The 21,134-nt window shown below is 36.8% G+C and overlaps 1 protein-coding gene and 1 long non-coding RNA gene across 4 annotated transcripts in view; one reads left to right on the top strand and one right to left on the bottom strand.

The window, feature by feature from the left end:
* The first annotated feature begins 2,110 nt into the window (after positions 1 to 2,110).
* Positions 2,111 to 21,134, top strand: part of mpp4b (MAGUK p55 scaffold protein 4b) — a 22,677-nt gene continuing 3,653 nt past the window's right edge. Inside the window, exons 1-19 of one of the 3 annotated variants that reach the window (XM_030151115.1) lie at positions 3,644 to 3,662; positions 3,795 to 3,930; positions 7,455 to 7,579; positions 7,702 to 7,823; positions 9,073 to 9,150; positions 9,251 to 9,334; positions 12,529 to 12,660; positions 17,031 to 17,112; positions 17,365 to 17,450; positions 17,672 to 17,746; positions 17,840 to 18,036; positions 18,835 to 18,893; positions 18,998 to 19,015; positions 19,104 to 19,145; positions 19,249 to 19,269; positions 19,398 to 19,412; positions 20,166 to 20,207; positions 20,283 to 20,459; positions 20,598 to 20,678. In XM_030151115.1, coding sequence (XP_030006975.1) covers positions 7,522 to 7,579; positions 7,702 to 7,823; positions 9,073 to 9,150; positions 9,251 to 9,334; positions 12,529 to 12,660; positions 17,031 to 17,112; positions 17,365 to 17,450; positions 17,672 to 17,746; positions 17,840 to 18,036; positions 18,835 to 18,893; positions 18,998 to 19,015; positions 19,104 to 19,145; positions 19,249 to 19,269; positions 19,398 to 19,412; positions 20,166 to 20,207; positions 20,283 to 20,459; positions 20,598 to 20,678 — 1,369 coding nt within the window. In that variant the 5' untranslated portion in view covers positions 3,644 to 3,662; positions 3,795 to 3,930; positions 7,455 to 7,521. Of the gene's footprint in view, positions 2,192 to 3,591; positions 3,663 to 3,794; positions 3,931 to 7,454; positions 7,580 to 7,701; positions 7,824 to 9,072; positions 9,151 to 9,250; positions 9,335 to 12,528; positions 12,661 to 14,945; positions 16,703 to 17,030; positions 17,113 to 17,364; positions 17,451 to 17,671; positions 17,747 to 17,839; positions 18,037 to 18,834; positions 18,894 to 18,997; positions 19,016 to 19,103; positions 19,146 to 19,248; positions 19,270 to 19,397; positions 19,413 to 20,165; positions 20,208 to 20,282; positions 20,460 to 20,597; positions 20,679 to 21,134 lie in introns of those variants that run through there. The other 2 variants (XR_003936996.1, XR_003936995.1) reach the window with 2 other exon arrangements.
* The window catches only part of LOC115431059 (uncharacterized), a 21,085-nt gene continuing 19,508 nt past the window's right edge, over positions 19,558 to 21,134 (bottom strand). Inside the window, exon 3 of the long non-coding RNA XR_003937050.1 lies at positions 19,558 to 19,890. This is a non-coding gene — a long non-coding RNA (uncharacterized LOC115431059). The remainder of the gene's footprint in view (positions 19,891 to 21,134) is intronic.

The following is a 21,134-nucleotide window of genomic DNA, read 5'->3' as shown; positions in this document are numbered from 1 at the left end:
TGGACTGGTTTGACTGGACGTTTTAATGTGGTTTCAGCAGAAGTTTGGGAGAAAATAACTTGGGGAACGACAGACAAAAAGTCTTATTTAACAGCAGGAATGAATGAATGAATTGTTTATTTTGGTTTTTACATTAATCATTCCACTTAGAACAATATTTATAATAAACACAACCAAAAAAGGAACAGGCTAGAAGCAAAGGCTTATTTTTGCCTCTCCTTTTCACCTGATTTACTACTTGCATTAAATTAAATTAAATTAAATGTGAACAGCATCGAGCTTTCTCATTATAACAAAAAAATCAACAACAAAAACATATCTGCCATCTCAACTTCATATCCCTGAATGATTTTATACTTGAGGCATTTTTTTAAACTTTGTCAAAGAAGTGAACAACTTAAATTTATCATCAAGTCCATCCCATAATTTCACACCCACAACCCAAATACATGTAGACATTTGTCCTCACTTTAGTCCATTCAAAAATATGAACACCTCTGAAATTATAATTACTCTCTTAATTTAAAGAAATCTTGAATGCTATTTGGAACAATATTATTTTTTTACTTTATAAATCATCTCTAATATTTTAATATATACAATATCCTGCAAATTCAAGGTCTTAAGTTAAATAAATAAATAAAGAATTGTGCATTCGGCATCCTCGACTGCAGAAACCGTGAATTTACAAGTAATTTTTGACCTTTTTACTTCCATCAATATCAACGTGATTATTCCATTACACCAAATCACCTCCTAAAGACCAAATGTACAGAACTGTGCAGAAGTCTGCTTTTATATGTGTAGTTTTTGCAGGGTTGAAATGAACATGCATATTTATTTCTCACTCTTTTTTTCACATACAAGAAAATACAGGTAATATTTATGTGCATAGGATTATAAACATTAACAAAAGGTTTCTACAGGTAAAAATGAGGAGTCACCTGAGTTTATGTAACAAAATCTAGAGCAAACAATGAATGAACCCTGGTGTAAAATGGTAGAAAATTAAGGCAATAAATGTCATTCTTTGAACAAAAGAGTTAAACAGAATAAATACTCGGCATTCCGTCTTTTGTGTTGTTTTTGTCTTGTGCTTTTAACGTAATTTTTTTTTCTTTAGTCATTTTTTTTGGGGTGTTTTACAATGTTTTTTGTTTGTCTTTTACTTCATTTTTCTTTTGTATTGTTTGTTTTCTTCGTCTTTTCTTTAATTTTTCTTTCTTTTGTCTTTTTTGTTCTTCTATGTAATTTTTTTTAATCTTTTCTTGTTCTTGTCTTGTTGCACCTTGTATATTTTTTTTTGTCTTTTGTCGTTTTTATTTTGTGTATTAGACAGTGTTTTGTCTTTTACGACATTTTTGTGTTTTGCATCTCGTCCTTCATTTTTACTGTCTTTAGTCTTTTTTCTTGTGTTCCAGCTTCTATGTAATGTTTTGGCATCTGTTTTGTTTTCATGCCTTTACGACATTTTTTGTCTTTGTCATCATTTTTGTTTTGTTTCATATTTTTTTATTGTTTTTTTTCTTGTGCCTTTTACATTTTTTACTCTATTACCCTTGTGTGACTGATAATTTTTGTCTTTTTTAACCAAATTTTTTCTTGTTTTATGTCATTTCTCCCTTGTGTTTGTCTGTTTTCATCAGGGCCTTTATATTATTATTATTATTTTCTCTGTTTTATGCTGACACATTCCTACATGTGTTGTTCTTTTCCAGATTTAGAACAGGGTACAGTTTTAACCGACAAACACTTGGTCCTTTAAGGGTTTTTCTGTTAAGTATAAACAAGATAAACTCAGGGTTTTGAGTTGAATTTGGCATCAGGGCCTGTGGAATTAGATTACCGTTTAGGAGATTACCACATTCATGACAGATTTTTCGGCTGAGAAAGGAGATCACTTTCACAACTCCTGCTGTTAAAGCAGATCTTTTAATCACTTAGTTACTTTGCAGCTTCGCTTCCACATTCAGTGACTGAAAAAAGAGAAGGCAGAAGTCAAAAATCTTAGCAATAATGTAATTTAAAGACAAAACACGTGAATGCTTTTATCTATTTTCTATTTAAGGTTTCCATGTAAGAGTGCGATACATTATGACCTCAGAAAGCAAGCATTTATTTGAATTCTGATCCAAGTTATTTTCATCAAATTACCTCCTGTTTGCCAAGAAGAATAAAGGCCACAATGAAGGTAAGAAATGAAACCTTGAAAAATAATGTCACAATATTTTTTAGAAAAGACTCTGGTATGGTACCATATTGACTTTACTCTCATATTATGGCTTTAATCTTGTAATCATGACTTTTTTTCTTAACATACCACAATTTTTTCGAATAAATTTTTTTCTTAGTACATTACAACTTAATTCATGTAGTACTATGGCTTTTTTATTGATATCTTACAGCCTTATTCTTGTAACATGCCAACATATTACAACTTAAATCTTGTAATATTGAATTATGATAATTTCTAAAATAACATTATAGCTTGTTTCTCGACATATTGCAGCCCCATTCATGCATTATCAATACTTTCTCCTTAACATATTGTGCCTTTAGTTTCATTATATTGACTTTTTTATTTTATTTTTTTTTTATATATATATATTGTGTCTTTTTATCTTGACGTATTACAACTTTGTTCATTTCATATTGTGACTTTTTTTTAGTTTTTGCAACTTTATTCATGTATGAATTCTTCTCCATGTGTTACAGCTTTTCTCATGTCATATTACATTTTTCTTGACAAGTTTATTTTTATCATAATCCAGCATATGTTTGTTTTTTCTTAAAATACTGGAGTTTTGTCCAAGTACTATGTTGCTGTTAAAGCATTTCATATGCAGTCATGGCCAAAGTTTAGGGATTCACCCAAGTTTGGTTTTCTCAGTCTAAGTTTAAAAAAGTGCATAAATAAATAAATAAAATCTACATTTCTTAGGTACATTAAAGAACAATTAGAGGTATTATATAGGTTTCAAAGACTTTTATTGATAATTAACTCAAATTTAAGTGCCAAATCAATTTGTGTCCGTCCCCGCGACAGTAATAATAAGTTAAATGCTTAGAATTGTTATGTGTAATTAGTTTTAACCCCTTTAATATTGACTGTTGCAAATTTATGTCAAACATTACCATTACGTTATCAGCTGAGATAGCATATGTATTCCCCCAGTGTCAGTTTGGGGTGTATCCAACACTTAGTCAGGACAGTGAAAATTTTGTGACATCAATTATCATTATTACTTTTTCAACACTATTAACCATTAATCCTGTTGTAGCAAATTTGCATCATACCCAAATTTCTATATATTTTATTTGTTATAGTCAAATAATAAATCTCCACTTAATTTAGCATCTACTTGAAAGCAAAAATACAAATTTATGTTTTAAAATACTTGTATATAAATTCAAATAAATTCAGGCACTTCACAAATCTCCTTAATTTGAAGAGTTGTAGGCCCAATACCGACCCTTGTGGGACTCCAGAGTTAACCCGGTTGATAACTGATGAAGAATGAACCCCATCCTTTCCAGTTTTCTGAATTAACACCTCCTGTATGTGCTCTACGTCTTCTTCCCTCCCCTCAGATCGTCCTGCGTGCCGCTAAAAGCTGAAAGAGTTAAGAAGATTTGGCAGCTCGGTGGCAGGCAGCCAGCCGGTGAGTGAGCGAGTGGGTGAGTGGGTGAGGACTGTGCTTCCGGTGGCCAGAGGCAGGCGGCTCACTTGGCCGGGATTAAGTGGGATCGAGGGAGATTACAGCTCTCTCTCTCTCTCTCTCTCGCTTCCATAGCTCGATGAAAACGTAGTGCTGCAGCCAGTCTCTGGGGAATTCCTAATATACATATATACGTAGACTTTTCTGGACCTGTATTGGTGCTGCACCTGGAACATCCAAGCCTGACGTATCCTTGGAGTCACACTTAGAGGTAAGATGCATCAAATTACTTTCATCAAGGTGTGAGTCAAGAGAGTAGGACTCAGTTGAAGGCCACAGGGATCATCATCATCCTCATGTTTAACTACAGAAATGTGCCCGATGGGTTTTATGTTAAAGAGAGGCTTCTGTTGCATTTAACCACATTCACTGCTTCTATGCATCTGCCATCTTGCACAATTACCTCAGTCCTGACATGTTTGTAACGGTTTATTTACTGTCATGATCTGGGTTAAAGGGGCTGCTTAAGCTTATAATATTATATTAGTGGCAGGGAGATGTGGCCAAAATGTTAGCGTGATTAAAATCCTCGGTTCACTTGATATTGATAATTATCAGGATCATGTCCAGTCCTTTTATTCCAATCCAAAGTCAGATTTCTGGTTCTGAGTGATAAGTATTTATGGGTATAAATGTGCTTGTATGGTCAGAATATGACGCTTAACCAACAGCAGCATATTTTACAAATGTAGAAGTGGAATCCTTAAAACATTTATAAACACCAAAGGTTTGTTCAACATCAAAATATGCATTATTATAAAGTAAGGTAACAAAATACTGAAACATTTTCTTGTGTTTTAGTTAACAGAGCATTAGTTAATCATATCATCATGGCAATTTCAGCATCTGCAATTATATAATCACAAATATTCAAAATATATTAAGATTTGGGGATTAGGACTTTTAAATTTAACAAAATCAGTTGTTTAAAGGTAGTAATAAAATGTGCAAAATGACAGCCACTATACTTTAGCATAAAGTTTTCATGGTTTTATTGTTAAACTTTGTATGTTTGAGTTGAAAAAGATATGAAATTGAAAATGAATAATCTCTGGATTGGCTTTAATAATAAAGCAGGTGATATCAAATTGTGATTTTTACCCACAATAATCACAATCTGACTTGTGTGAAAACGTGCAGCCTGACTGTATGTGACAATGACAAATAAAACAAGAAACGTTTCAGTGTTGACAGTTAACAAAACAAACCCAAAAGATGAAATGTATATTTTATCGTGATATATACCCATGTCCTCCTAAGACCCAGGAAAGGAAAAGTTTTGGCTTTTTTTACATTAAATAATTGTCTTGATTGGAAACAACATGATGCAACAGTTTTTTCAGATAGATTTTTTATAGAATGTCCTTTGCAGTGGACAATGTTTTTTTTTTTTTTTTAGTGAATAAAGCTGTAAAACTCTTGTCCCCTACAGAGGACAAAAATGCATTGCTGGGTCTCAGGAGGATATTGCAATAATGACAGAAGTCTTCTAGTTAACAATATGACCAAAGTGAATCCATTCTAATTATTTAGTCATTAATTGAAATCTAATTATCAGGATTTCAACATAAACCTTATTGCAGTAACCATCCAGTTCTATATTATACTGTCGTTTACTATTACACCATATTTACATGTGACAAACCCTTCATAGCTTCCTGAACTGATGCCTCCTGCTGATACTGGTGTTTGCTGGAGCTAATGCTCTTTCCAGCTCTGCGTTAACGTTGGTGTTACTCTTATGGGCCCGGAGTCGTAAAGTGTGCCATTAACCCCTGACTCCATCATTAACCCCTGACCCCATTCACACACTGACGACTCATGGAGATGAGGCTGCACCTCCCTGTACCTGATCCCACTGCACAGGGCTCACGGGTGGATTAGCATTGATCCCTCCCCCCACCAAAAAACTCTGAGTGTCACTATGTGTCAGTTTAAGGAATTTACTCCAGGCGTTCATGTATGAGATTATGGTTAGCAGAGTAAGGATGTGTAGTTCCATTAAGATTCAGTAAAGAAAAATTGTTTATTTACTGCAAAGACGTCAAGTACACAACAACATATCATCAAGTCATTGGATTTTCTGTCGTTTTTTAATTATTTTATTTGACAGAGACAGTGCACCATTAATAAAGATTTCTGTAAATACCCCAGAACTAGCTTAAAGGCTGCTTTTCATTTGTTACCTCAAGCCAATTGTTGCACATAAGATTAAAATTACAAAGCTATGTGCATCATTTATAAATGTTTGGCAATAATATAAAGACAAAAGAATACTAATGTTAATCAAAACATAACTCAAAACATTCCAGTGCAATATATTTTTTAGAACATTTAAGTTAACACAGATGTGCAATGAAATTAGAAATATTAACACTAGCAGAAATGCGGACTTAGGTACTTAGGCCAAATTGTGCCTCAATTGGCAATTTTCTAATTCTATATAAAACATACAAAACAGAAACGCATACTTTAAGAAGACATACCTAACATTTGGAAATGAATCTTGCCCACATGAAGTAAAAAAACAAGATGTGCACAGTAAGACATCCATGTACCTATTCATTTAATTCTTCTTCTTATTATTATTATTAGTAAAATTAATGAACTAATATTGTCCTTCTTAGGCTTTTTGTGGCTGGGCTTTGGGCATAAACCTGTTTATTTTGTCATCAGTTTGCCCCCTTCTTAGTGTAATTATCACAGATTTTTTAATATATCTTAAGGTATTGCACATCACTTACACATCAATGTATATTATATGTGAGGGCTTATACTTTGTGCAGCTGTAACTGTGTCAAAATTGGCCTTTGACAAATGGGAGATGCGCAGATATAACTGCAGTGCAAACTCATCAGTCATAAAATATATAGATACCAAATTCATGTGCATGTCCTACTGTATTAAGTACTCCCTCAGCCATTTTAATGCCAGTAAAACATGTTTTCCAATCTTATAAAATTACTTTTTCTGTTTTATTTCACTGATTTGCTCTAAGATATTTTATTTCTAGCTGCAATCGCTAAAAACAACAACATTACAATCATAAATTCCCCATTGCTAGCCACATTTCCTCTGTTTCATATTTAAATTGTTTGTCAGCTATTTGCATATTATTCTGTTTACTCTTCACTGTGTTTTGTAGGTTTTATTATAGTTCATCCCCAGAAAAAATGGCGATAATATAATTGTTTTGACCAAAGTAGGGGTGTTTAATATGCATTTGTGAAAAAAGTGATAGTTTTTAGATTTTCTTAATAGTATTTTTACTCATTCTGCTTTCATTTGCATCCATTCATTTTGCATCCAATGCATTTGTTGACCAATCAGAGCAGGAGAGGATGGGTTCAAGAATCGGACCTGTGTAAAGATGCAAAAGGAAATAACATACAGCTACATGGTGGTCTAATGGAGACCGACATCAGTGCATCATATTCTATTAGATCATCATATATTGATAGAATCGTCTTATGAGGAGCATGTGAACCTTAAAAAAAGGAGAATTTGACTTAATCCTCCATTCCAAATCTTCACACTTGGACATCTGTGGTTTTTCACTGGACAGGAAGTGGATGAAAAACTGTGATCTGAAAAGGAGCTAAAGCTGCTAAATGTAGCAGAGTAAGAAGAAGAACATTTGCCCCTGAGACGCAACCGAGTAGGAGGATAAAACTGCAGAAAATGAAAAATACTCAAGCTAAGTGCAAACCCTTTCCTGTTTCTTTCGTGTTTCAGGTCATTTCCAGTCCTCATAAGTGGTCAGTGGGTGGTTAGGGGTCAAAGGTCAGGGGGTCCAGTGACCATGAGGCAGGCCGTGGAGGCTCAGGTGCTAAACCCCCACTGTGAACTTGGAGAACAAGGTCAGTAAGAGCAGGGTTGCTTTTATTTGTGCCTTTTATCATGACATTATCCTCTGTAAGCCTCTGTATACAGTCCATTGGGTAATAATAGACTCTGGTGTGTGTTTGTGTGTTTGCTGCAGGCCTGCGTCAGATCCTGACAGATGTGATTGAGGAGGTGAGGCGTTCGGTTCATCAGGATATCGACGGAGCCGACATCCTCCACAGTCTGCTCAACTCTCCCTGGCTGCAGTCGCTGCTCAAGGTGTGAAAACATGTGATCATACCACCACTGTCATAAGAAAACCAACAGCAGTATTAACCTGTTAAACCCTGGGCCGTTTGTTTCTGTTTGGAATCATTTCAACGTGACACAAAATAATGGATTAGCTTTTAGCTGATGTTTCATTCATATAAAATCAAGTTATGATCAGAAAACAACAAAGGTAAGACAAAATTTGTCATAATGGGACATTTATTTTTGCTTTTCTTTGTCTCATTCAATGAGTTTTAGTGGTAGAGAAATAATACTTGTTATCTGCTTAGTCTGGGGTGTGAAGCATGTGACCCGTGGCCCAAAAGCAGCCCATGGGGTGAACTTGTAGAAGATATTAACAGTCAAAATTGTGTTAAAATCATTCTAGTTCATGTGCCATATACAGAACAATTTGATCTCAAGTGGGTCAGACCAGTAAAATATTACCATTGTAAACTATAAATAATGATAACTCCAAATGTTTCTCTTTGTTTTACTGTGAAAAAGTAAAATTATATGAACATATTTACATCCTTTCACAAAAAAATTGGAATAGTATAAACAAATATGAACAACCTGAAGTGTCTGAAGAGAAATAAATGCACTTTTAACAATATTCTGCCTGTTACTAAATGGTTTGTGTATTTGTAGATCCACTGTGATCTGTATGTTGTAATACACATGTGTAAATGATAACCTGAGACATGATATTATTAAAATTGGTTTTCATGGTTCATGTTATTCACATTTTCGTAAAGGAGTTGTAGATGTAAACATTTTCATAATGCAGTTTTACTTTTTTGACTAAAGTTTGGTGTTGACATTATTTATAGGTTATTATACTATTATTTTACTGGTCTGACCCACTTTCCATCCTACTGGGCTGTATGTGGGCCCTGAACTAAAATGAGTTTGACACCCCTGTGTTTAGCGTTAGCTTAGCGCTGCAAAGTTTGTCTCATTGATCTGTTGTTTTATTAAATTATTCATATCATACGCTGGTCTCAGACTGTTTGCTTGGATTAGGTGTTTGAACATTTGAGGTTGTCTGACAGTTGGTTAGCTGGTGTTCTTCTGGTTACGTGGGTGTATAGAATGTGTACATTGCTACAAGTGTCAGTGTTGTTACCATGGCAACAGAGGGAAATGTGACTGCACTTAGTACAGGGGCAACAGGGCTTACGGGGTTACTTTTGATGCCTTAAACACAGCTCCAGTTGATTCCACAGAAAACTAATGTAAATATCATGTGTTTTAGGTGTACGAGTGTCTGCAAAGGCATCTGAGAAATTCCCCGCCTCCAGCTCTGGACTACGCATCAGGACTAGCACTTCAGGTGACTTTTCCCATCAGGTGTTCATATTACTTCATGTAACATCCCTATCATGTGTCCTGTTCTAAATAGTGAATGTGTGGTTTTGTCTCTACGTGAGCAGCTGTTGATCGACATCAGATCGCTGCAAGGCTGCTCTGAAGAGGCCAAAGAGCTGTACCGCCTCCTGAGACAGCCCCACCTACAGGTAAAAACAACACCCACGTCAAATGCCAGAAAAGATGGTAACATTATGAAGGAGTGTCAGGACCACACTGACATTTTGACTTATTTTAAGACCAAAAACATGCATTAGTAAGAGACTAAAATCAGTTTGTTTAGCAAATAAATTCAGATTTTGAGAAGAAAAGCCATAATATCACAAGAGTCATATTATTTTGGAGAAAAAAGTAACAATTAGAGAATAAAATTCCAGTTTTAGCTGTATATTTAATTCTGGAATAAAGAAATAAGAGAAATCACATAGCACATGACAAAACAGTAGTCTGTTATTTTCATCAAATCTTTGACTCTGAAGTCTAAGTTTTGGATCAGCGGTCAACTTTAGAAGCATTTTCCTTTTTTTTCACGAAGTATATTTTTTGTTGTGCTTTGCGTTTACGGTATTTTCATAATATTATGACCTTTTTCTCAGAAAATTATGACATTATCCTCAAAGTATCACATTTTTTAATCTTCAGTGCAGCCTTAATACTCTAAAGTGTACACCCCATAGTGAAGGGCAAAGACGGAAACACTGATAAAAACTAGTTTTGGTTGTGAAGGGCATCAAAGTCAGAGGTCCAACCAGAAAAAAAATTAGAAGTGATGGTTAATGTCCTGCCATGATCGTAAAATATTAAATAGCCATATTAAATAGCGTCTTTAATTGTTAAGCCTTGTAATGTGTCTTAATCGTCAATATTTGCTCCTTTTCTCATTCCGCTCCATCTCACCTGTTCATCCAACTTTGTCAAAGTGTTAGCTAATTTTTTCTATTAAGTGTAATGCAAAACAGTGCAATATAAATATTTCCATACTGTCATTTTCTTATTCTCCAGTAGCTGTTATAAGAAAAAAAATACACCTGAACTGCCAGGAAGACACAGTAAAGTAAATATACAGTAGATGCTGGTACAGTCAGTACCAGTAGTGAGGTACAAGGTCAAGGTCAAGGTTACTTTATTTATACCTGTAGGTAGATTTGTTTTGCAGTCTAGGTGATTGCCTTGGCATTACAACAATACATACATTGAACATGCAAGACAGGCACTTGATCACGCTTACAGACAGGACAAAAAGTGCTCAGTGTTCCACCATTCAGTATAGCAGCATGGATAAGTAAAAGAATAAAATAAATAAGATCAAATAAATAAAAACAAGATGCAATAAAAACACAATAAAAACCAGAAAAGATAAAATAAATACTACTACTACTACTACTACTACTACTACTACTATTACTAATAGTAGTAATACTACTATTACTACTACTACTACTACTACTACGAGTAATTGCAGTACCAGTTGTCACATTTCATACACACACTGTGAAACATGTTTATTGCATCAGTTAAATATTCACAGGTCATTCACAGATTTGACTGGTTGATTTGTGTTGTAATCCTGTGTAGTATCAACCAAAAATTTAAATTATGTAATACTCTACATTTTATCCTTGAGGTGCATGATCTCTCTTTACTGACTTAAAACCTCTTATTGGGAATCATAAAATGAAAGAGCATCCTTCTAAACATGGCATCTCACTGATCCTGCAGCATAACAGACGTGGATGTATTTTTATATCAGTACACTAGAGGATGTATTGAATGAATGAATTAAATCTTTATTTTGAACATGTGGAACAATATAAAAAAATAAATGCATACATTTATATAATTTCCTTAATGGACTAGGCTGAAGCAAAAGCTTAAATTCATTTCATTACCAACACACAAATTAAATTAATGTACATTAATAGAACATGTAGGCATGTTTATATCAATTAATATCACATATATAATTCTACATCTATGCTAAATATAAACCAATATAAATACAGTGTACAATCTGATGTGATTTCTAATTCTTTACAACCTTCCTTCTAATGCATGTCATATATGACTATCTCAGTTATGTTTTTTATAACACCAATCTGAGCTGTATTATGTTATGTTATATTACTTTCAAGGAATGTAATGGAGTTCACATATAATTTAGTACTTTTTTCAGATTTACTGCTCACATCTATTTTTTTTTTTCTCTGTTCATATTATTGTTTTAAATGTGGCAAATATTAGATGGTTGTGAACTGACATGCATGACTGTTTCTTTCAGTAAAATTAATCATCTCACATTCACAGTCCACTTCAGTGTTATGTAATGGTATATTACTGTTATAGAGACTGTTTTTGGATTCATTATACTGCTGTACATGTTTTAGGATTAGGTCTATTTCAGTGACTCCCACCAGTGCAGAGTTGTCACAAATCTCACTTTAGTGTTTTAAAAAGTCACATGATTTCAATCAACCATTCACACTGAGGTCACATACAAGATCAGATCTGTATCTGATTTGGGATCAGTTGGAAAAAATCATAATCTTACCAAGTGTATTTTTCTCCTTTCTAGTCAAAATATCTCATCACTCGTGAAATAAGACGTAATCACCTAAAGAGTAACAATGGAACAAGTGAAAGGCGACACGGTGGTGCAGTGGTTAGTAGTCGTGCCTCACAGCAAGAAGGTCCTGGGTTCGATTCCAACACCAGTCAACGGGGGGTGGGACCTTTCTGTGTGGAGTTTGCATGTTCTCCCCATGTCTGCGTGGGTTCTCTGCGGGTACTCCAGCTTCCTCCCACCATCCAAACACATGCACTAATAGGTTAATTGGTTAATCTAAATTGCCCATAGATGTGAATGTGAGAGTGATTGTTTGTCTCTATATGTCAGCCCTGTGATGAACTGGCGAAATGTCCAGAGTGTACCCCGCCTTTGCTCGTAAGTAGCTGGGATAGGCTCCAAGCAACCCTCGTGACCCTAGTGAGGATAAAGCGGGTTCAGAAAATGAATGAATGAAAGGAACAAGTGAAAATTATTTTGGTAAGATTTCTTGAAATAAGATTTTCAAGATCTATCGTCTAAAAATAAGTTCTTATATCTCACTGAAAAGTTACTCTTTAGGCGATTATGTCTTATTTTAAGCGTGATGAGATATTTTGACTAGAAATGAGAAAAATTCACTTGGTGAGATTTTGATTTTTTTCCAGTTAGATATTGAAGAGTCCCAGATCCGAACTAAAAACATCAGATCCTGTGTAATTTGTGCTGTTCATACTGTACAAAGATCAGATTTGGGACACGTGCTTGAAATTTCTAACTGTTGTGATGCTTGTTTTCCAGGCTCTCCTCTCAGCTCATGATACGGTGGCCCAGAAGGACTATGAGCCGGTTCTGCCTCCGATGCCGGACGACATACCGGACGACGAGGAGGCCACCAGGATCGTATGTCTGGTCAAGAACAAGCAGCCTCTGGTGAGCTACCAAAAACCTTTGAATATGTATATTTGTGGCTCTTTCAGGCTCGGAGTTCAGACTCTACCTGACCTAAAAGTGAGATCACATTTTGATGAGATCACCCCCGTTGTCAGGCATGAAAGCATTTTGTAAAATCCCTCTGATACGAACAGCTTTGTTAGGATCAGGAAAACTCATCAGTCAAACTCCAAACTCCTCTTTTATTCTGTGACACAACTCAGAAAACTGTCTGAATCATTTCTTTGTCTGTAAGCTACAAATGCACATACTGTACATTTAGCCTGATCATGATATCACTATTAAAGTAGTCTGCAAGCAGATGGTCATGGATATTTTTAATATGCAGGCGTTTTTTACTAAATATAAATCAACCAGCTGCATCCGACAAGGAGCAGATGTTTGAATTGTATAATCTGTCATTTATATAATTGTCTGCTGATGCTACAGATGATTCCTAACAGCCGAGACCACCATGTCTGGACACATAAGACTGAAAAATATGCCATATTTTCCCATATGTCAGTGTGTAAACTACTATATACTTGTGTTGCTGTCAAAACCAAAGCACAGGCGACACCAACAAGCATTACAGATGAATATGGTAAAAGGGCTGAACCTATGGAAATTACAGTCAAGAATTTTGCACATAAAAGAAATATTTAACAAATCACTCTGATAATGATGTTAACAAATATATCAGAAAATGCCCCAGGTATTTGGTGATATCCATACAGATGTGATCTTGACAGAGTTTTCTTTGTCTGACACCGAGACAAGACTGAGGTAAAAAAAAAAAAAAAAAAAAATGTGATCAAAACTGAGATGATGCCAAGGCCTTCAATCTGGAACTCTTCTCTCTTTTTTAGATCCTTTAGTTAAAGTAAGTGAAGTTCATGATGTTGCACTGCTGCAGATCAGTGGTAATAAAAAGAACACTGTAGCACATATTCCAGTGTCTTTATTAAAGGTGAATGAGTGATGAACCACCCCCTTAAATGACTAGTTTTACTTATGATCTGTGTGGAAAATACAGAAAAACAGCAGCATATGGCCAAACTGCACATTGTAGATCCAGCACTTTGGTTTATTACACTGGTCTACAATATTTTAGGAATGATCTGCCTCAGAGATTAAATGTGCTAAATCTTACATACTTGATCTGGAAAACAAATGACAAAAGTGCTGGTTAGCTGATGTTTTCAATGTATGTAATAAAGTGTTATTACACATATGTATTGGTTTTTGTTCATTTATATAATAGATTTATAAATATTTTACAATAAAGAACCTGTAAAGTGAATGTATTGTAATGTGCAGACAGTGTTTTGAAGTAGATCTTATAGCGCTGAGTCAAACATTCCTTTTAAGTAAAACACATTCGCTTATTAATTCACACAATTTCACATTTTGACCTAAGACTTAACTTTGGAATCTACAACCAACCATCATTTTAGACTTAATTTTGCTTTATCAGCAACTCAAACATAATAATGATTCACTATTTTTATTCTGGGGGCATTTTACTTGTGTTCCCGCTCACACTGTCAATATATTCACATCACTGTGCATCATTTAATTCTAGTGAAACAGCCACTGTCACTAATCTGATCTGCACCAGAAACCAAATTCATGTAAAAATGTAGCTATTTTCTGAATTTAGCTAAATTCACTACAGTTGCAAGGACTTGGAAATAAGTGTCTTGGTTTTACAAGATGAATAAAGTCAGAGACAGAAACTGAGAACTTAATTTAAAAATGAAATAATTGAACTTTTGAGGAAACATCCATGAGTACAGCCCCAGAGGCCACATATTTACCTAATTAATGAGGAAAATATACTGTAGCTAAAATATAGGTATTGTGTGTTAATAGCATCATCTACTACATACTCTTTACAAACCTTATTTAATAAGAATACATTGAATTTTAGAACAGAGTTTTATTTACACCTCTAACTAGCTGTTTAACTCAGAAGTACTACTGACAGGGACTATCTGCATTTTGTTTCATATGCTTAGAACAAGTCTGGCTTCCAATATGGCAGGGCCAGTCACATGACATTCCAGGTAGTCCAACCTCCCAGTACAAATGGAACACACCATTACTCTCACTTCCTTGTAAATCTCAGTTGACAACCCTGAACAAAGAAATGTCAAGCATAAATTGATAGTTACTCCTACAGAGTTTGTTTAACTCTAATACTGCCCATCTCTGACATGTTCCCACTTTTAACACCAAAACCCTGTCTTTATCTACTTTTGAGTGACTCTGTTGTCTCATAGCTTTGCCACCAACAGAGACTGACCCCAAAAATCTCCCGCGGGGCGATCCGCAGTCACTGGGACACCCTGCGACGCCTGACTCGGCAGAGGTTTCATAACCGAGGCGGTTCTGCTGCCGCCGCTTCCACCTCAAACGTTAAGGAAGCGTCTTGGTGTAGCGTCCGTAGAGGCAGCTACCCACCGACAGAGCTTCTGTGCTGTCCGGCGGCAGCTCGCTCACATGATCCACCCCGGTGTAAACCTGCTAGGACCTGCCACGTGTGCTGCAGTAAACCAGTGAGCCAGTGTAGAGTTTGTTACACCGACCTGCTGTGGGAGCGAAGTGTGAACCGCTCTGCTCCTTCAGTGTACAGCTCAGTCATGATTGGTAAGGAAAGGTCTGGTTTTTCATCATCTGTTCTTCTATCATCTATTCACCTCATCTTTTGGATTTTTAACATGTGTTTTCTTATTGGAGACAACATCATTGAAGAACTAGAGAGTGGAGATGAGGATCAAGCAGGAGAGTCCCTGTCTCCGCTGCCCATTCATACCCCAAAAACTTTCCGGCGCTGGACCATGTCGCCTCCCTGCCTTACTGTACCCTACTACTCCCCCAGAGATGACTACCTCCAGCCAAGCTTTCCTCCAAGGCTCCGATGTCAGAGCCCTCGAATCCGCACAGCTCCCCCCAGCCCCATGCACCCCCGTCGGATGGTAGAGATCCCCCAGGTTTCCCCGGTGGAGCTCGCCAAGCAAGAGAGTCTGGATGAGTTGAGGAGCACAGTGCAACTGGCTGCCAGCTCCATGGAGAGCAGCACCAGGGACATCAAACTTCTGGGGGAGAAGATGGCAGTGGCAACAGAGCGCATGTCTGAGACGGTTCAGGACAACTCACAAGCACTGGTCCTCCTCACCCAGGTGGTCAACCAGCTGCAGACACTGCTCACAACTCAATGTGTAGCCGCTGAGCAAGACCCAGCCAAGGGTTCTAAAAGTCCAAAGAGCCGACACAAGCGTCCATCCCTGACACACCAGTCCGGATTCTCTCTGCCATCGCTTCCCTCATCCTCTTCTTCCAGTTCCCTCAGCAGTTGCGTGGATGTTCCCTCCACTTCCCAGCGGTTGTCTGTATCATACCATGGGTCACCCCAGACCCCGGTGAAAAACAAGAACACAAAGCTTAAGAAACACACTGAGAAGTTTCAGGCACCTGAGCACCCTTTGACCAATGGCCTGTTCGACAAGCCCAAGGAGAGCCCCCAAACTGCGAGAAAAGGCCGCTCCAGCCAGCGTAAAAAGAACAAGAAGAAGAAGAGCAGCCAGAAAGCATCTTGAAGAGGACTTCTAAGCTGTCTCTGAACAGTGGATGACCTGCGACAAGCACCTGAGGTGGACTGAGTTTCCTTCACTCATCAGTGTTGTTGAGACGGTCAATTCGGCCAGACCTGCAGGTGGTCTGCTGGTCTTTGCTGAGGAGTTGCTCACCAAACATGCAGCGGCTTAGCAAGACCCAGCTGCATTTTTGGAAAGTCTGAAGAGCAGATGCCAGCGTCCATGCCTGATGTTCCAGTCTGGATTCTTCTTCCCATCACTTCCCTTAGGTGCTCCTTCCTCTTCCCATGGCCCAGAAAACCAATGCCATGGGAAAAGGCACCCAAAGCTGCAACCTTTGACCTCTGGCAGATAGAAGAGGCTAAATAAGAAGGCACAAGGGCAGTTGAAGAGCCTCCTGAAGTGAACTTCTGCTGAATGGCTGTCCTGCATCCAGCACCTGAGTTAGTTTGTGTTTCTTTTGCTCTTCATCCCATTTGTTTTACTGTCTCAGTTCCCTTTGTTGTCCTCATCTTTGGGAGTCATTCATGTTCCTTTGATTCCACTTCTTTTCCTCATCGATGTGTTCTATCTGGAGCATTTCGTCTTTTCAAACTCATTTCATTTCAGGCTTCTCGACAAAACTCTCATGAATCCAACTGTCGTCATTTGTCCCCCAAAGTGTTCGCCTAATGTCAAGTCCTCACACCATCCACGTTTGATCATAATTTCACATTTGACTTAAAAACAGCAGATTTACTTTTTGTGTTGTTTGTGTCCTTTCTGCTCTAGGGAGCAACAATAAAAAGAAATGAAGTCACAGGGGAGATCTTCATTGCTCGGGTGATACATGGAGGACTGGCTGATCGAAGTGGTGGGCATCACTTTTAATACTTATATTTCCTGTCTTTGTGTGTTTATACCCTGGATTTTCATTATTGACTAAGGGATTAGCATTCCGTAGACAGCTTATAAGATAGCGTGTTGGTTTTACTACACTGACATTTTATGGTAGTTTGTGTAGGATAATGCGAGAACAGTTATTTTTCTCACCATTCTCACCATTTAACAATGTTTTTGCCCCTTAATGGTCTGAAATGATGTGTGTTTGTGTGTTTGTGTGAAGGTCTGCTTCATGCAGGGGACAGGATCATAGAAGTAAATGGGTTTTCAGTGGATGGGATGGAACCTGAGCAAGTTATACAAGTTGTGGTAAAATGACTTTTTAAAATACTTTTTAACCTTAATAGTCCAGCTAATATGTGCCAGATTTGAGGCGATACGTTGACATTTCAAGTATAAACTTTGGAACATTTTCTGAGGTGATACCAATGGCGACCATTTTCTTTGTCTGTTTGATATAAAATGCATAACACTAAGTGCTATGACTTAAATCTGTTCACTTAAGTCATCTGTATCTTTAAATCATTCAGCAGGCCAGATCACAAGGTACTATCATGTTCAAGGTTGTTCCTATCACAGAAAGGCCGGTTCACAACCAGACCATGGTGAGTCATCTTTACTTACAACTGAAGTCTTTAACCGAGCTTTGTAATATATCATTCCTTGCATCAACGTACTATACATATATCTGGTGTTAGCTGTATGTGCGGGCGATGGCGGACTACAGCCCCCAGCAGGACCCTGCCATCCCCTGCGCTGATGCTGGAATGAGCTTTAAGAAAGGCGAAATTCTAGAGATCGTAGACCAGACGGACGCCCTCTGGTGGCAGGCCAAGAAACTGCCCAGCAACATGTCCTGTGCCGGACTCATCCCCTCCACCAACCTGCTCAAAAGGTGAGGACACCTAAGAATTATCAGTCTGCTTTTACAACACAGTCTGCTTTCAGATGTAGATTTAGTGAAAACTGAACGTTAAATATGTTCTTAGACACACAGGCATACAGTATATGAAAATATATGGTCAAAAAAAGCCAAGATTTGAGAAAACTTCAGTGGACATCAGGAAGCAAAACACATTTGGGAAAACACAAGAAACATCATAACATGATATTTCGCAAATTACATTTCTGAATTTTACAGTAGCATTTAAAGAAACAAGACATATAGAAAAAAAAACAACATTTTGCAAAACACAGCATTTCAGAAAAAACTTTTCACAGAACACGACACCATTTCACAAAACACATATCACACAACACAATATTTCACAAAGCATATTTCATGTTTTGTGAAATGTGTTTGACCATCTGGGCTTCCAAAGAATTGTTTCAAATTTGCAGATGCTTGATTTAATTCTGCAATTATCTGAAGAAAATGACACCTAAATAAACTGAATTTGACCAGCTTCTTGTTTTTGAGTCTTTGTCATCCTCAGTATTACAGAATTGGCAATAAATATTTAGAAAAACACTGAAAATCTTTTGACTTAGTGGGGTTTTTTTTCATGGGAGATGCATCGTTTTATTAAAATTTGCAGTAATATGAACTCAATTTACTAACCATTTGCTGTTATCATAGTAAAAGTTTCGGACTGAATTTGCTGTTGAGGCTTTTTATTTCCGAAGTTGAACTTTTGATGTACTTTGTGTGACGTCACGCTGTTAAAACTCCAATGTGTGTGTCATGTGACAGGAAGCAGAGGGAGTTCTGGTGGTCTCAGCCTTATCAGCCGCATGCCTGCATTCAGACCTGTGAGTCCACTCAAATTCTCCTCAAACTCAGTCCATGCACTTGCACAGTATGAGTCCTGTTGAATAAATATGTACAATTATGTTTTCACACACGCTTTCTGAAGTGAGCACTGTAGAGGAAGGTAAGGAGCTTCATCATGTCTACACCATACATGTCTTCTGAACTAAATTCAGTGACTTGGATCATGTTTTTATCATTTTTTTCTGCAGAAGAAGACCTGATGGCCCTTGATGAGAAGTGTGTTGAAGCAGGTAAAATGTGATTTATGTCCGACTCAACACTTAAGAGCTTATACTGCATGTTTTATCTGCTTTATGAACCTTGTCTTCTGTGTGTTTTCTGTTTTCCTGTCAGATGAGGAGGCTTTTGAATCTGGTAGGTAAGTCTTGGTTGAGTACGTCTTTTGGGACTGTTCTAGTTGTAAAGCCTTTATCTGTCATCTCAAACTGTCTATTTTTGCTTCTTTCTTAATTTGACCTGCTTTCTAATGTGGGAAATGTCAGAGGAACTCAGAGAAGGTGAGAAAGATGTTTTTCTGTTGTTTTTCTTTTCCTTTAGAACTTAGACAAACTTCACTGATCACAAGGGAAATTACTCGATCACAATAGCTCAGTTGCATACAAAAACACTCTTGAACAAACACTAGCAAAAAAAAAAGTAAGTGTGAAGAGATAAAAGCAATAAATAATATAGATAGAATACACTAATAAAACAAAAAATACAAGATTTGCTTATACACAAATCTACAGAATTTAAGTAAATATACACTATATACATACACTAATAAAGTAGAAAAAAACACCAAAATCACTTGATTATTTATTTATTCTTAAAAAATTACATAAAATGTGAGTATAATTTATGAATGCAGGGTTACACAAGATCTAAAAACTCAAATAATTCCAATGAAGATTTTTTTTATATTGTTTGTATCTTGAAATTGCCTTGAAAATCACAATACATGATTAACTCATACATTTACCAACTATATGTGAACTAATTCTGAACTAATTCTATCCTATATAGAACAGCCTGACTCGGTTTCAAGTTTTAATTTGTAGATTTTTTTAAATACACATTCTGACACTATTTTCTCCATTATCTTCTCATAATGATTTACCATTTCTTGAATTAACATAATTTTCCTGACCAAAACAGTGCTGAGCTATTGTACTCTGTAGGTTAATTCTGTTTGTTGTGGATGAGTTTTTATTTGTTTTTTTTTCTCCATCCTCTTCTTCATTATGCTGCTTTTGTTCTTGTCAAAACAGAAGAGGATGACTTCAGCAACAACGCCCAAGGGATCTATTTGGGTAATTATTCAAACTCTGGATTTATAAACCACAGAGTTTGTAAGAGCTTCTGAACGCTGTATTGTTTTCCCTCAGCGGGCTTCAGGCGTAGCATGCGTCTGTGTCGCCGCCGCTCTCACAGCGTCACCCAGCCCTCCTGCCACAACCGCTGCCCATCCTCCTGCTGCTACAGCGCCATGAGCAGCCCCTACGAGGAGGTGGTTCGCCACCAGCGCCTCCCACAGGACGCACACAGACTCATCGCCCTGTTAGGTAAACCAGCTGCATGTTCCCTGACTTCATAGTTTTGTATCTTTTAATGATGAAAGGACTACACTTATTGAAAATCCCAATATTTGTGTCAGTATTGAGCTAAGAAGTTTTTTTTTGTTTTTTTTTTTTTTGTTTCAGGTCCGTCTGGTGTGGGGGTGAATGAACTTCGACGGCGTTTGATTGAAACGAACCCCAACATCTTCCAGGGAGCTATACCTCGTATGTACTACATAAACACTTCAAAACACGACTTTACAGAGTATTTCAGTGTTCACTGTGTACTATTTAATGGAATCTAGTGGTGATGTTGCACATTACAACCAACTGAAACCCACCTCACCCTCCCTTGCAATGAACATGTTATTATGGCAACAATCTGACATTTCACAGAAAATTTGTGGAAAAGAACTTCTAATCCAGTTTTATAATTAAAATCCACTAGTTTTTACCCAAAAACTACATATTTCAGGGGAGAGTGGCTGATATTTGGGTGATGATCTGCAGAGATAATTGAAGACCCTGTTGCTAAAAATACTGAAGACCCATTTTTGGACAATTCAAGTTCAGCATATAAACATGTTTTTGTGACTTCAGTACTTTTAGCACAAGGGTCTTCAATTGTGAAAGACATAAAAGTTCCATAAAATTATGTTCTGTTGTGCAAAAATTATGATG

The sequence above is a fragment of the Sphaeramia orbicularis genome, chromosome 2, assembly GCF_902148855.1.
Source record: "Sphaeramia orbicularis chromosome 2, fSphaOr1.1, whole genome shotgun sequence".
Lineage (NCBI taxonomy): Eukaryota > Metazoa > Chordata > Actinopteri > Kurtiformes > Apogonidae > Sphaeramia > Sphaeramia orbicularis.
This window is presented reverse-complemented; position numbering and strand designations above follow the sequence as displayed.